The sequence below is a fragment of the Diadema setosum genome, chromosome 6 (genome assembly GCF_964275005.1).
Source record: "Diadema setosum chromosome 6, eeDiaSeto1, whole genome shotgun sequence".
Lineage (NCBI taxonomy): Eukaryota > Metazoa > Echinodermata > Echinoidea > Diadematoida > Diadematidae > Diadema > Diadema setosum.
The window spans coordinates 22,069,607-22,085,359 of record NC_092690.1 but is presented as its reverse complement, the minus strand read 5'-3'; the positions used below and the strand labels follow the sequence as shown (position 1 = coordinate 22,085,359).

Below are 15,753 nucleotides of genomic sequence, written 5' to 3'. Positions count from 1 at the left end.
ACCACAGGAGAGACACAACACATTGAGGTATGGAGTATCTCTCATGCATGCAAAATGCATTGAAAAATGGACAAATTGGCTAGGCTTGTCTTGCCAGTCGCTTTTATAAATACAAAATACAGCAAGGGAGCTTGCAATTAATTGCATCTTGCAATTAATTGCAAGCTCCTTTCTTGCAACAGCAACTTGCAATTGATTGCAAGTTGCAATAGATCTATCTATTGCAAAGTTGCAATAGATATTTGCAATTAATCGCAACTCGACTTTCTTGCAACACCCCCTTAGATTGCCAACAGCTTCGACACTCAACTTTTAATCGAAGCCACCTAAAATAAGTCTTAAAGACTTAAAATATTTTAAGTCGTAAGAAAGATTTAAAATTTAAGTCCTAGAAATTAAGAGAGTATAGAGTGAGTTTTATCTGATATCGCAGTGGTTTCAAAATGCCCCACCCCCTTTTGCTCTGACCACAATGGCCAGTGATGGAGACTGATGGGGAAACATCGAAATATGCATGGGCAGAGCCCAACTGATTGTACCACGGAATTTATCATTTTGTTATCTCTTGTCTATTCAATGCCTTTGCGTTATCAAGCATCCGCTGAAAGCTAGTTATTTCTGTATACATGTACTCTAATCAGCTTCTTTCTTATCCGTTACGAATGTCATATCTTATGGTATGTAAAGTAATTTACTTCGGCATATTTTTGCTACACCGCGATACATTATACTGCACCACGCCATCATGCAACAGAAGGTGATGAATGCTGTCATCTTCTCACGTAGCTTTATACGTGTTTCAAATAATTTGCAACAAATCGTCAGTATGTATATGAACTGAACGAAAGAGAATGAGATAAAATGGGAGAGATAAACTTGTAACCTCCAAATCAAATTCTGGTCGTGATGTAATAACTCCTGTGGCATCCGATTACGTATTTAAGATAAAATTCCAAGGGTTTGCAATTTTACATTAATAAGCCAGTTTTGATACAGCTCATGTGTATGGGTATACTTTGGTTTACAGCAACTTTCATTTTCTCAGTTGGTTAGACACTTCACTCGATTCAAAGCGACATAAAGCATCAGTTTGCCCAACTCTTATGGAACTCGTATTCAAACAAAGAATGAACCTGCGTAGATCAAAAGGGGTTTAATGACCATTGCATGCAGAATGGTTTGTCAATCAACACTTTTGAAGGCATCCATTACATTGTGTTGTATTGAACGCATTTACTTTTTTTTTTTCTGTTATCATTGCCAAACACCAGGCTTGCTGTCAGGTGGAAATACTGACAGGCACCATTGATAAAGATTGCATAAATAATCACCAGATGCTTATCTCAGTGAATTTAAAGACCAACCTGTCTCTCAGTACATTGTCTAAAATGACCTTATTCTGACACATGCGCAAACTGGAACCCCGAACTTGCTTATTGCTATCATAGACAGTCACGTGAATTTTATTATTTTTATTGCAATTAAGTTATGAACAAAAAGAAAAATAAATGTATGATAATTTGACAGGTAGTATCATCTTCATTAATCTTATATGAGTATAATATTTTTCACGTAATTGTCACCGATGTCATTGTTCCATTAAAACTTCTGTATACTATAGTATACCAATATCATTTCTCGTCCGATTTGGGTAGGTTCTATAATATACCACTGTGTGCGAGTGTATGTTTCTACATCATTCTACAGTAAGAGCCAGCGCATATTAGACACGGTGTTCAGTATGGTTACAGCTCATTATTCCGAAGGTTCGTTATTCCAAAGGCTCTTTATTCCTAAGATTCGTTATTCCGAAGGTTCATTGTTCCGAATTTCATGTTCGGATTAACCAATCTTCGGAGTAACGAACCTTCGGAATAACGCCACAAATTTTCGGACTAACGAACCCTTTTTTAATTTTCGGATTAACGAACCTCTAGGTATAGGGAATTTGCGTGTTTCGGATTAAAGACCCTTCGGAATAACGAACCTTCGGAATAACGAACAGCACCCTTCAGGGTTAAGTAAACACGTGGGTTTATGGTGCATGCTCACTCATGCATAAGTTTATGTTAGCCACATTATTGTTATACGCGTACTTGAGATGATGTGGATAAGCCACCTATACAGAATTATGTTTGTCATGGAGCCGTTCGTGGACTTGAAGTGTTTTTGTTTTGTTTTGTATTTGCGATATGTTGTTGACCATGATACTCAATTTGCATCTGACATGGTCCATTGCTGAAGAATTTCTGCAGCTCTTGCACAGAGAAAAAGGAGAGAGATAGATCACGAAGGAGTGAGAGATTAAGAGAAAGAAAGGGAGAGAGAGAGAGAGAGAGAGATGATGATGATGGTATTGATGGTATAAGGGAGGAAGAGAGAGGGAGAGTGGGTATGTATAGAGAGAATATAGCGTGAGAACGTTTGAAGGAGATTGGTTTTTAAAAAAATCAATGCTTGAAAAGAATTAAAGTGTAGGCCTACATGCTTTGATTGTGCCCTCGATCTATTCATTCACACAATGCCTCTGCATGGACTGTATTATAAGCTCTTTAATACCGTCGTTGCTATTGTATTTTAGCCAGTGGACGGCAGCAGAGTAAAACAAAGCGTAAAATAAAATAAAAACTACATAAATGACATGTTGTGGGGTTAGATCTAGTTTCAGTTTCACAGTAAACATTATTCTGACTTCCAAGTGAAACTAGGTCAAGTGTTCTTTCTTTGTCTTATTCACACACAGACGCTAGTTTGTATCTGACGAGTTTAATCGTCAAACGGATAGAGCGCCATTATATTATTGTTAAAGGACAAGTTAACCTTCATAAACATAAGGATTGAGAGAATGCAGCAATATTAGCAGAACACGTCAGTGAAGGTTTGAGGAAAATTGGACAATCGATACAAAAGTTATATTTTTTAAAAAAGTTTTTGTGTTGGAACCTCTGGATGAGGAGACTACTAAGGCTCGTGATGTCATATGAGTACAACAGTAAAGAAAATGTAAAGAAAATTCAACATACTTTCAATTTTTTCGCATAATAAAAGAGCACTTGACTTGCCTCTTTATAAAGGCAATGGGAATAATATTACCCATAACATATGTCAGTAACGAGTCAAGGGAATGTGTACTTTTTTCAAAAGAATAAATTTTGTGAAATTCTCTTTATATTTTCCTTATATTGTTGTACGCATGTGACATCATACACTGCAGTAGTCTTCTCATCCAGCGGTGACTGCACAAAAACTTCAAAAATTCATAACTTTTGAACGGATTGTCCGATTTTCTTCAAACTTTCAAGGATGTGTTCTACTAATATTGTTACATTCTCTCAATCCTTGTGTTAATGAAGGTGAACTTGTCCTTTAAGTATGTAAGTTCATCATCAGATAGAGCAATATAAAACCTTTCCATGACATATTTATCTTATTTTAAAACGAGGAATATTCTTGAAGTTATGGTTTAAAATATCCAATATTTTCTTATCATTTTATCTGTGTGTGTGTGTGTGTGTGTTTTTATAAGCAGGTTTAATGCCAAACATCTCAAATTGACAAGAATGGAGTTAAATCGTTTTACGACCAAACTCTTCGTTTATATTCGTGTTTTTTTTCCCAACTTCCTCTCGAACCGGTGATGACACAGTCAGAGACTCCAACCCAAAGCACCTTCTGATCTGGAGATTCTCCCGCCTGAAACCCCTAGCAAATGGGAGACTCCAAGTTGGTGTGTGTGAAGCTCGAAGTTCCTAGGGTTCTAGATGCTTCCTGGTGCTATCTAAGGCTTATTTTTTCACCATACGATAGCAATCAGTAAGAAATCCTTTCCAACGGGAGACACAGAGCCAGGGCGGGAGATATTAGATCTCCAGCGGGAGAACGGGAGATTTTGCAAAAATGGGTTTTCGGCGGGTGATCTCCCGTCGAAAACGGGAGAGTTGGAGTCTCTGCACAGTTGTAGCAGAATCATGGTATAAACATTTGGTGATCATCTAGTTTGCCACATTTCTATTTGATTTTTCATCGCCCAACAAAAGATGCCTTTCACGACACGTTGTACAAGTGACTTTTCTCCCCCCCCCCCCTTGCAACTCTATAATTTTAGCAGACTTATTGCAGCTGCTTGCAAGCGCCATTATTATAAAGTTGAAATTTCGTCACCACAGATGCGATATAAAATGGACGATGTACGTTGTTCTTAAGATTCTCTCTTATTTCGAAAGTTAGTTATTATGAAATACACAAATTCCCTATTCCTATGCTTGTTCGTTAATGCATATAGGATTAGATAATCCGAACATTGTGGCGTTATCCCGAAGATTTAAGCCCTGCATATAGTCAAGGCGCTAATTCCTGTAAGAGGCTTAATTAAGGAGTTCGTTCAACCCACCCCGCAGAAAAGGTTTGACCAGACAAAAGGTGGTAGATGGGCCCTCTATGAACATCCCCAGGTAGTATGTGGTTCCAAATTGTGGTGTCAGTAGAATTTTACTGGCCAGTTTTCATCATGATTTGTTGGAACAAACGTAAAAGAGTCTGCGCACGCCAAGACTATTACACACACCACTAGCACTGCTACAGGCGCCAGTGCCAGTGCTGCGTGTAGTAGTCTTAGCGCGCATATACTTTTTCTTCGATAAACAAGGGTTTTGCCAGCAAACTACTAAGTAACTTTTCACGCCAGGCTGGGTTCGGTGTAGTGTAGTTTCTAGCCTTTTTTATTTCGTCTTTATTTCAAGAGTTCAAGCAAGCCGAGTGAGAGCGCATACCCGGTGATTGTGACGACCGAATCGCAATCACTGGGTGTGTGCTCTCACTCCACTTAGCGCAATATATACAGCGGGCTTCTGCATAACTTAATACACAAACTGCAACTCAGAGAAATAAAGACGAAAAAAAAAACGGCTAGAAATTAAGACTAGGGTCGGTAAACGCTTGTCGCTATTGGGGCACTGAAAACGGCAAACTCACACAGTTTTTGCATTTATTTCATGAAGAATTCATCAAAACTGCATAAAACAATATATGTATATGTTGCTAGAGATGTCATCCATACATTGGGATTCATTGTAAGTTATAATATTGTGCATGGTTGCCATGGTAACCGGATGCCTAAAGGTGACTGGTAACCCTCAAAATGCCTCCTGCTGCTGCAAACATTGTTGTTGTTTTTTTAAATCTTATAGATACAATAAAAAAAAACACAATTTTTTTATTGATTTTCGTTAAAAAAGTTTTCCCTGTTGCCATGGCAACCAGTATTATCCAATCAGAATTTAGTTGTCAATAACTCGAAAACTAAAGCCCATAATTTCAAAAAGCTCAATAAGCATGTCCTTCCTTCTGCATAAAGTGTACGACATCAGGTATATGTGAAGAATATTTTGAAGCATTCTCAAGATACAGCAAAATTTGCAAGCAAAGGCATAATAAACGGCCATTGAAAGAAAGATATCATTTTCGAATAGTAAAATACATGAAAAAGTTGCATCCGTCGTACTTTCAACACAAATTTGACTTCAAAGCATAGGCAAATGTATATAGTTTTTAATAATGTATGGACACAAATTTCCCTTAAAAATAAGATGAATACAGAAAGCAAAGCCAATATTCTAAAGTAGCTCTTTCGAGTATTTACAGAGCGATGGTTATTCAAAACAATCCTGGAAAAGAGCAGAGGAAAGCAATTGTTTATGTTCTTAAAGGAAGTTTATTCAAGAATACCGATAAATTCCTTTCTAAAGAAGGAATATACACGTGCGCTGGATTATCCATCAAAGAATTAAGTGTACTTTTGTGTTCGTTAACTATTGTAATACATATATATATAGATATATAGTATATATATATATACATGTATATAGAATAAAATGAAATATCATGATATGTAAATTTTATTCAAAACGTGCAGTAATGAATTAATGCTGAGGAGAGAATGAGGGAAAAATCTTGGGCGTCTTTTCCCTTTTTATCCAGACTAATTTTACAGTGTAGAACTCATCTACAATGAGTGATGTGCACGAAAGGCAAAAGAAACAAACCTGTCTAAATTCCAGATATTTTGGGAGTTACCATTCACCTGTAGGCATCCGGTTACCATTGTAACCATGCACAATATTATACCTTACAATGTATCCTATTGTATTGCTGACATCTTTAGCAACATGCACATATATAGTTTTAAGGCGTTTCGATGAATCCTTCGTGAAATAAATGCAAAAACTGTGATAATTTTGTCATTTTCAGTGCCCCAATAGCGACAAGCGTTACCGACCCTAGTCTTAATTTCTAGCTGTTTTTATTTCGCCTTTATTTCTCTGAGTTACAGCTTGTGTATTGTGCAGAAGCCCGCTGTATTGCGCTAAGCCGAGTGAGGGTGCATGCTCAATGATTGCCACAAAAAACGGTTCGGGCGTCACAATCGCTGGGTATGCACTCTCACTTGGCTTGCTTCAACTCGGAGAAATAAAGACGAAATAAAAACGTCTGGAAACTACACTACACCGACTCCAGCTTAACGTGAAAAGTTAGTTTGCAGGCAAAAACCGATGTTTGTCGCGGAAAAAGTCTTTGTACGCTAAGACTATAACACGCACCACTGGCATTGGCGCCTGAAGCAGTGCTAGTGGTACGTGTAGTAGTCTTAGTGTGCGCAGACGCTTCCTCGAAGAATATGGTCATGTCGCAACTAAAATGGCCTGTAAAATTTCATTGATACCACAATTTGATATCACATACTACCTAGGGGTGTTCCAGAGGGTCCAACCGACCACCCCATGCAGTCAAACCTTTTCTGCGGGGTGGGTTGAACGAAGTCATTTTTTCTGGGTCGCTGCGCCTGGACTAATAGTTGTTATTTCCTAAGTTCGTCAATCCGAAAATGAAATAACGTTTATAGTTATTCCGAAGGTTCGATGATCTGCAAAGGAAATAATGTTCGTCAATCCGAAAAGACAAAAAAAAAAAAAAAAAAAAATGAGATGAAGGTGCCCATACCTATGAACGATTCTTCGAAATTTCAAACCCTTATTTCGTTTTCAGACGAACGGTCAACCTTCGGAATAACAAACCTTTCTTTTTTATTTTTGAATTAAAAAACCTCATTTTATTTACGGAGTCACGAACCTTTGGAATAACAAACCTTCAGTGTAACGAACTGGATACCAGATAAGTTACAGGCACGAGCTTACATCAGCGGCAAGTCAAAGAAGTCTGTTTGATGACTGCCACTGTGTTAATTTGGTGTCATGTGTAGGCATGCTGGAGGTTTTGTGCCATCTAAATTTATATAATCTTCATGTTTTTCACGCACATATAGGCCTACACACAGACACAAAACTGTCCTCTACATGCACAAAGCGATAGAAAGGCATATTCTTGTGTCCCCTGAAAGTATAACATGGTAACAAGGTATACGGGTCAAGCGCATTCTTGATGTTATAGGGGGGGGGGGGGGGGGGAATAGTCATTTCGTTTACGTTGTTGAATAACACTATCATTTAGCGGCTGCGGCAACATCGCGAATATTGTTGTAGCGTTCCCGTCAAGAGAGGGCGACAAGGCGTCAAGAACTTAGAGCTGCATTCTGAAGTAAAACAGTAGAAATCCATGCAATATTGAAAGAGAAACTGCATGGAGAAAAGATGGCTATGCAAATTACTGACAGGGCTCAAAATAAGCAGTAGTCGGTGGCCGGAGGCCGCTAAGAATTAATGTCGGACCATCAAATTTCCAAAAAGGATATCTTTTGGTGGCCCGATTGGGCAACTATAATAAGATTCAAAATGGAGTCTTTATGTTTCTTTTTTTTTTTTATATCTCGGAGCAATACATTTCGTCGGGCCCCCAAATTGCCAAAGGGAAGAAAAGTTATGTTGCGCCCTTCTATAGATTCATGGTTAGTGACTTACTGTAACTTCCTCTTTTTTATGTCAATATAATACCACTTGTCCTGGCGGCGCAGGATCCGGGCGCATCCCTTCGCTCGACCTTCCTATAATATTGTTAAGATAACAGGCCTATTAAACAGTGGAATTTCCTGGATGAAACATAAAAGAATTTAATACCTTTACGGGGTATTGTGTCTATTTGATCATGATTAACACAAACAGTGCTGCAATTTCATTTGACAGCTAAAATTTTATGATAGTCAGCGATAAGGGCAGAGATGAGCTGAGGACTTTTTTTTTTTTTTTTTTTTTTTTTTTTTTTTTTTTTTTTTTTTTAGCTTGTCAGGTGAACAAACCCGGAAATGGAAGGGGGAGAGATGAGCTGAGGACTTTTTTTTTTGGTTTTTTTTTTTTGCTTGTTAGCTCATGAAACCCGGAAGTGGGCCCCCACACTTTTGAAAACGCTCCGCCGGCCCTGCATGGTTTGTTCAGGAGCTGTGGTATATCTGCTATCAAACTGAGAAATCACGCCTGGTTATTGTCTTTCGAACGTTACGAATGAGTCCACAAATTTGAATCACGATTGAGTAGATATCTCACGATACTATACAAGCTTGTTGTCACATGGATTGACCGGCGCAATTTGTAGCCCATCTATAAGTCCAATAGCTGAGCTGATGCTTTGAGAGATTACAAACGACTAGTTTCGGCAGGCTAGTTCTGACAGTTACAGCGAACGCATTGTGGGACGCCATTGACTGCTCGAAACATTAAAACAGGAGAGAATAGATCCGCCGGGAATAGATTTCTTCCTCTTCTTCTTCTTCTCCTTCCTCTTTTTCGTTTTCATCTTCTTCTTCTTCTTCTTCTCCTCCTCCTCCTCCTCCTCATCATCATCATCATCATTTTCTTCTTCTTCTTCTTCTTCTCCTCCTCATCATCATCATTTTCTTCTTCTTCTTCTTCTTCTTCTTCTTCTTCTTCTTCTCCTCCTCCTCCTCATCATCATCATCATTTTCTTCTTCTTCTTCTTCTTCTTCTTCTTCTTCTTCTTCTTCTTCTTCTTCTTCTTCTTCTTCTCCTCCTCCTCATCATCATCGTCATCATCATTTTCTTCTTCTTTTTCTTCTTCTTCTTTTTCTTCTTCCTCCTCCTCCTTCTCCTCTTCCTCCTCCTCTTCTTCTCCTTCTTGTTCTTCCTCATTCTTCGGGTTATGTCTGCCTCATTCAATTAGCTGAAGATTCTTGCAGAATGTGTGTTTACTGCAATTCGAAAATTGAATTAGATTTGAGATTGACAGAGCAGATCTGATAATGTTCACATGGGAAACCTCCCTTTTAGCCTAACAGTCTAATTCCCAAAATAAATTGTAACCTATAGTGACCAACTATATCACATCCTCTGCTTATGTGGGCTTTGATTCTTATTGTATGCTTTGATCTAGGCTTTTTTTTTAACTGTCTCATTTCTTTTCCCTTGTTTTCTGCTCCTCTTTTTTTTTTTCACCCACTTCTTTTTTATCTAGTTTCTTTTTCTCTCTTTCCTCATTTTCCACGCTCTCTGTAGTTGTAAATTCTTCACCGCTCTTTTCCCACTTCCCTCTGTGGTACCCGCATAGTATAGGCCATATAACTACAACCGCAGAGTCTTTTGAGTGGGTACTTCCATTTTCTCGCAGAATGGATAAATAAATGTTTGTATTTTGTGCCTCTTTTATAGACATTACATGTTATTATTCCTTGATGCCTGTGTATCATTCCATGAAATCCATATCAAATTTCACATAATTCCTCGTACATCAGTTGAAAAAAGAGAAAAGAAAATAAAGCTTCAATTTAATTGAATAGATTTTTATTTTTTTTTTGCTGTATAATATCAAAGCGAAATTCATACCAATAAAATCATATTTCCCAGAAAGACGATGATGGAAGAGTAAGTTAGTAGCCTAAGTCAAATCTGGCTGTCCGTCTGTTCAAGCACGGCTTATAACGGCGGCCCTCTGCATCATATGTATATATTATATATTGTACTGTGAATTAAGTCATTATTGGCCATATAAACATTTTGTATGTTATTTAACGTTTCATTTGTCTTTACATACAAAATATGACTTACTATGTAATATGTCAATAATTTTCAGAATTGTATTTGTGTAATTGAACCTGCCTTTGTTATTTTTGTTATTCTGAAAGAAAATATGAAATGCAGAAAATAAAATCTTTTCAAACAAAAATCGAGTGGATGAATCTATAGCAGCCAAACAGTTTTCGGAGGAAATAATTCTTTCAAGGATATGTGGATTTCTTTTTAGTCTTTTCTTTGATACTTATACGATGTTATAAAAATGTATCCACCATCATTGCATTGTTGTTGTTTTTTTTTTTTTTTTTTTTTTTTTTTTTTTTAGCAAATCTCTTGCTTGGGTCAATCAAATTCGAAATAAGTAACGAGTCGGGTTTCTTCAAAGAGATTTTCCCCAGTGGGAGAAAAATCTCTTTGGGTTTCTTTCTTTCTTTCTTCTTCTTCTTCTTTTTTTCATTCTTGACGCGGCTGAGTGTATATTACTAATCGTCTGTCGTCTGCACGAATGAAGATACTAGTTGACTGCGCGTATAAGAGGGTGCGCGCTGCGCTTTTCACATTATGCCGCCCAATTGACTGCTGGGAAACCTGCCTGGCTGCGGACTGGATGACGCGCATAAGACGCGTTGATTCCCATTGCATGCGCGTGTCTCGTATTCTTCTTTATTTCCTACATACGTACGTGTACACGTACACAACATTATTGGTTGAGCGCATTACGCGCATATTCTTTACAGCACAGCAGCAAAAAACCGGCAAGCGGCGCCGGCGGACGACGACGGTTCAACTCGACCACAATGATCACGGCATTACGGACGGAGGAAAACTTGTCTTGATCTTGTACAGATGAGGACAGAATCCCTGATCTACAGTACAGCCCGTCTTTCCATCTTTACTGTAATTATCAAATCGACCTCCCCATTTCAGTGAGATACCTTAGAAAGCAGTGCAGTGGCACCTCGCTATCACGAGCTTGTAAGTTGTTTCTACTCTTTGATGCCATTGCATTTCTCCTGCCATGCCTAACGTGTATGGTTGGGTGTTCATAATATCGGACACCTAACGTTTTTCTATCAATAGAAACGTGAAAAATCTCACAATTTGCCTGAAATTTTACTCACGTGTGGAGAAAATACTCCGGATTCACAAGCGCGCACTGAAAATGCGATCTGAGGTACGCGCTCTAGATGGCGGCTTCGAACGCGTGGGGTGTCATTTTTTCCGCACTCAGTTGCCGGGCTGCGAGGCTCATATCGACCGACCACCCCGCCCTCTATTGACAATACGTATAAAGCGTACTTAAACGCGTTTTTTCGACAAGCTGCTATTTTTTTCTAGTCGTAATTTTTTTCCCCAATAATATTTGAATATATTTTGAATCCTTCGATATTACTTTTGAAGGACTGTTTGATGAATTTGACTTGATTTTCATTAGGAAACTTTTCATCGTAATTGAAATAAATTAGATCATGAGTCGGTTTGTTTTTTCACATTCATTTCTCGTTTCTGCATCAACTCGTACGGTCGTAGCGGGCGACAAAATGTTTATGTCATGTGTAAGTAACGTGTGTGCACGATCGTACAAGCGGCGGTGACAATTTTGCGATCAAAATCGTCAAATTTATTACGGAAGGATACTCTACATCTAACAACGAGTCAGCAAAGGTAGGCCTAGTTATATGTATAGTAGCCCTGAATATCGACCACCCTTATTGAAACCGACCGCGTATAATTCGCGCACTGAACACTTAGTACGCACTTCTCTGCGCGCAAAGCACATAAAAATGGATTGGCTTTGAATGTAGATTAGGATGGTGTGGGAAAACGCGGTAATTCACTGTTCATTAATGGTTTTAATCAAGGACAAAATTTCGAATGAATATTTTCACCGAATCGTAATGACAGCACAATGTAATGTCTATGGAAGTTTCTAAAATGCTTCTAAAAAGCTTCGTACAACACGGTGTTCAATACAACTCGGTTTCGAATCCGGTCAAAACGTCCCCGGGTCAAAACGTCCCCGCCGTGTTCCAACCAAAACGTCCCCGGGTCAAGTACCAGAACGTCCCCGCTTTTGTCCGCGCGCGCTCTGTGGGTCAAATGCACACATTCATGAAGAAAATACACTCTGGCGCATACTAGTATGGACGCTAGTGTACCACACAGGTACCGTACTTTCGCACCTGTTTGTCGAATGACCTCCAAACATGCACAAACTCACCCTATCCAGTAACCTAAATACTTGCATCTGAGTGAGATTCGAGTCCAGTAGAAATGGAATTTTCACCATTTTTTTTTTTCTTGTCACTTATCTACTTATGGGAATAATCTTGATCGCAACTACTCGCTCGGCGATCACTGCGTTGCATCAAATTCGCGTTGCATAGGAGCAGACACCGCGCATGGCAGCACAGCTAGCTAGCAGCGAGCTACCTAAATGCTGCTCTAATTTAAATAAAAAAATTTCTTCACATTTACCGTTATGAATTGATAAGTGATACTTAGATTTTATAAAAAATTTATGACATAGAACATTTTGACCCGAACACGTTTTGGTGCCAGCTGGGCCCGGGGACGTTTTGGTCGTACCCGAGGACGTTTTGGTCGTACCCGAGGACGTTTTGGCTCGGGGACGTTTTGACGTGGGGACGTTATGACCGGTAAGCCTCGGTTTACGTGCATTGTCAATGCAAAATCAGCGGTCGATCCTAAAAACGCGATTTACCGCGGGGAGCTGAAACGAGGCCACGCAAGTTCGTCGGCGATATTTTTGCACTGAAACTTCGAATCGAAAAGGGAACAACGGCATTTGATAGAGCTGGATTTTCTCAATCACGTAGGTCAAGTTTTTTACGTGAATTTCAGTGTTAAATATTCTTATCAAGCAAATAAACATTAGGCGGTCGATTAGTAGTAGGTCCAACCCTATTTACACCACAAACCTTATTCGATTTTGCTAAATTTCGGTAATTTAGAGGGAATACTTAGTTGTTTTCGCCACATTTTACTCGGTAGCGTAGCCCAGTGAAGAATCGAACACCGTTGCGCGTAGTCCCATGCGTACATTTTCTTTCTGTACGCGCAATGCCATTATAATGCGCGGTCGGTCGTTATGGACCCGGTCGGTGGGTTGGACCCCTACCATACCCTGTGCTGTCACGCAGTGTTCAGTGCACTGCGTCATCAACAGACGCTGCTGATGTAACACTTTACACCTAGTTAGAATCTCGCGGTCTTTAACTTTATGCATGGTCTAGACTATATAGATGAAGTTAGCCTACTATATTTTACCTAAACGTAGACTGGGTATCTCGAGGGGAGAAAAAAAATCAAATAGAAAGAGAACTCCAGGAGTCTACTATGGTCTTCTTGTGTGTGTGTGTGTGAAAAAAAAAAAAACCCACTTTGGAAAGTTTGACTAATTAAGTCGCTACTTGAGGGTGTCTTCCATTTTCGAGAGAGCTAGCTGAGCATCAAGTACAAGTTCTGATCATTGATAATTTCAGAAAGGAGCTTGTAGACGCAGTAACACTGCCTACACTGCTACAGTAACGTGCTGGTCGAGAAAATTGGAATCCGAAATTTATTCTGTAATGTTATTATTATTTTTTTTTTTGAGGGAAGGAGATGCTTATCATCTCTGGCTGGTCTCCTAAAATAATGTCTGATGACAAAACAACTTCTGATCGCGCGAATTCATTTCAGCCTCGGTCATTTCAAGAGGAACGATGTCGACCCACGATCACTCGTCACTGCATCCCAGGGGCCAGCTGGACTCGGCTGGCCTGCCCGACCAGAGGCGGCAGTCCATCTTCCCCGGGGCTGGAGGTGCTAGGCTGCGCACACAGAGGAAGAGTGTGGTGGGAGCCCTGCAAGCTGAGACTTTGAAAGAGAAGCAGGTGAATACTGTGTAGCCCGACCAGACGCTGTATGGGCTGTGTATTATAGTTAGTGAATACTGTAGTTGTGCCTACATTATTAAAGACACAGGAATAATGTTTACACCTAACGTTAGAAATAAAACTATGCCAGCTTGCTTGGGCAAGTGTTAAATAAATGGAGGAATGAATGAATGAATAAATAAATAAATAAGTAACCAATTGAAGTGAATTCTGTATCAGCAACCTAGATACGTATATTATGATCAACATTGTACGCGCCGAGGTCCTATGTGTGATCTTGTGTACATGTTGTCCACCATTAAATACACATCATCGATTCATCCTTCCTTTCAGCTGTTCCTTTCACTCTCGACGTTGTATCATATTCACACAGTCACAGACGGTAGGGGGGTATTCGCCGTACTTAACAGCCACACGCCTACAGGCACTTTACACGCTCCCATATACTGACATCGATGTTTGTTCCGTGCTATGTACCAGCATCCTAAACCTCCAATAGCTAGCTGTACTGCGCACCAACACACTGATCATCGTGCACCACACCGTTGATTGTCGTACTCACATGCGACACACGCAGTGATACTCATAGTAATCACAGATTTGGATCTCATCTGGCGGTCAAATGAACAGTTCCCTTCCTTTTATTTTTGATCCAAACCAAAGTGGCAAATATCACACAATATGAGCAATGGAAAAAACAACGTGGGCAATGAGAGGTTAAAGGAAACTTGTAGGTTTCCACCCCTACCTCTGGTTCTCTACCTTCTGCTCTTCATGACTCTTTTCCTGCCTATCTCTGTAACAGCAAGTCTTCACTTCACTACTCAAGCTCTTTTCTTACCCTGGCACCTCGCCTCTCCTGTCTCTCCCTAGCAACCAACATGTGTCTTTTCCTATGTTCAACACTAGATGGCGCAAATGAAACAAATGAATGGAACGGCTCCTACATACCGGCCCCTTAATTTTCAAAAGAGGGTAACCCCTTTTAAAATTACCAAAACCTACCACCATCATTAATCACATTAATGTTTGTTCTTGCCACCCAACACTTGAACAGTCTATTGACCACAATAAACAACGCTAACTCAAAAATATGCTACATACTATCAAACTACAACAACCCCTTACCATGGGCGTAAATCCCGGGGGGGATGGGGGGGATATATCCCCCCCTGAAATGGAGGAGGGGGGGATGGCCTGTACAATCATCCCCCCCTGAATTTTGAAAAAAAAAATGGAGGAAGCAGAAATGTGATTGTATCAATTTTGGCATATTGCATGACGTTTGTACGCCGGCCTTCAGACAGGTAACAGAGCTGAACAGTATTCTATCTTGTAGGAAAATGTATACATAATTTTCTCAAGCGCTCGCTCGCTTCGCTCGCTCGCGAAGAAAGTAACATCGACATACACTGTAAGCAAGGTATGGCTCAGACGTTGACAACGTCAAATAGTATAGGCCTATGTAAACATGCTATGACGCGAGTAACTGGGGACCATCTGCAAGATTTTATGTACGAAAACAAACAATCAAACAAACAAACAATAACAAAAACTATATTGCCATAATTGAACCCCCTCCATTTCCTGAATCATTCCTGAGAAACGACAGTGACTGGTGACTCAGTCAGGATACATCTATGAGCACACCCAGGGAAGATCAGGGGCGTCGAATCTATCTCGGGGGGGGGGGGGGGGGGGGGGGCAAAGGGGCATTTGCCCCGCCCCTACGGAAGTGTTTAGGCAGACAAAGCATTTATCCCCCAGCAATTCCGAGATGAGGACAAATCTCGAACTTTCTTAATGGAAAATTGTCCAAATATCGCCAGAACTACGCACGAGATCGTTGTATTGCAATCATAAACATGCAAAAGCTCCGC

General features: G+C 39.8%; 1 protein-coding gene across 1 annotated transcript in view; it reads left to right on the top strand.

The window, feature by feature from the left end:
• The first annotated feature begins 13,631 nt into the window (after positions 1-13,631).
• The window catches only part of LOC140229467 (dynein axonemal heavy chain 8-like), a 119,359-nt gene continuing 117,237 nt past the window's right edge, over positions 13,632-15,753 (top strand). Inside the window, exon 1 of the mRNA XM_072309721.1 lies at positions 13,632-13,870. Within this exon, the coding sequence (XP_072165822.1) occupies positions 13,700-13,870 (171 nt within the window). The 5' untranslated portion in view covers positions 13,632-13,699. The remainder of the gene's footprint in view (positions 13,871-15,753) is intronic.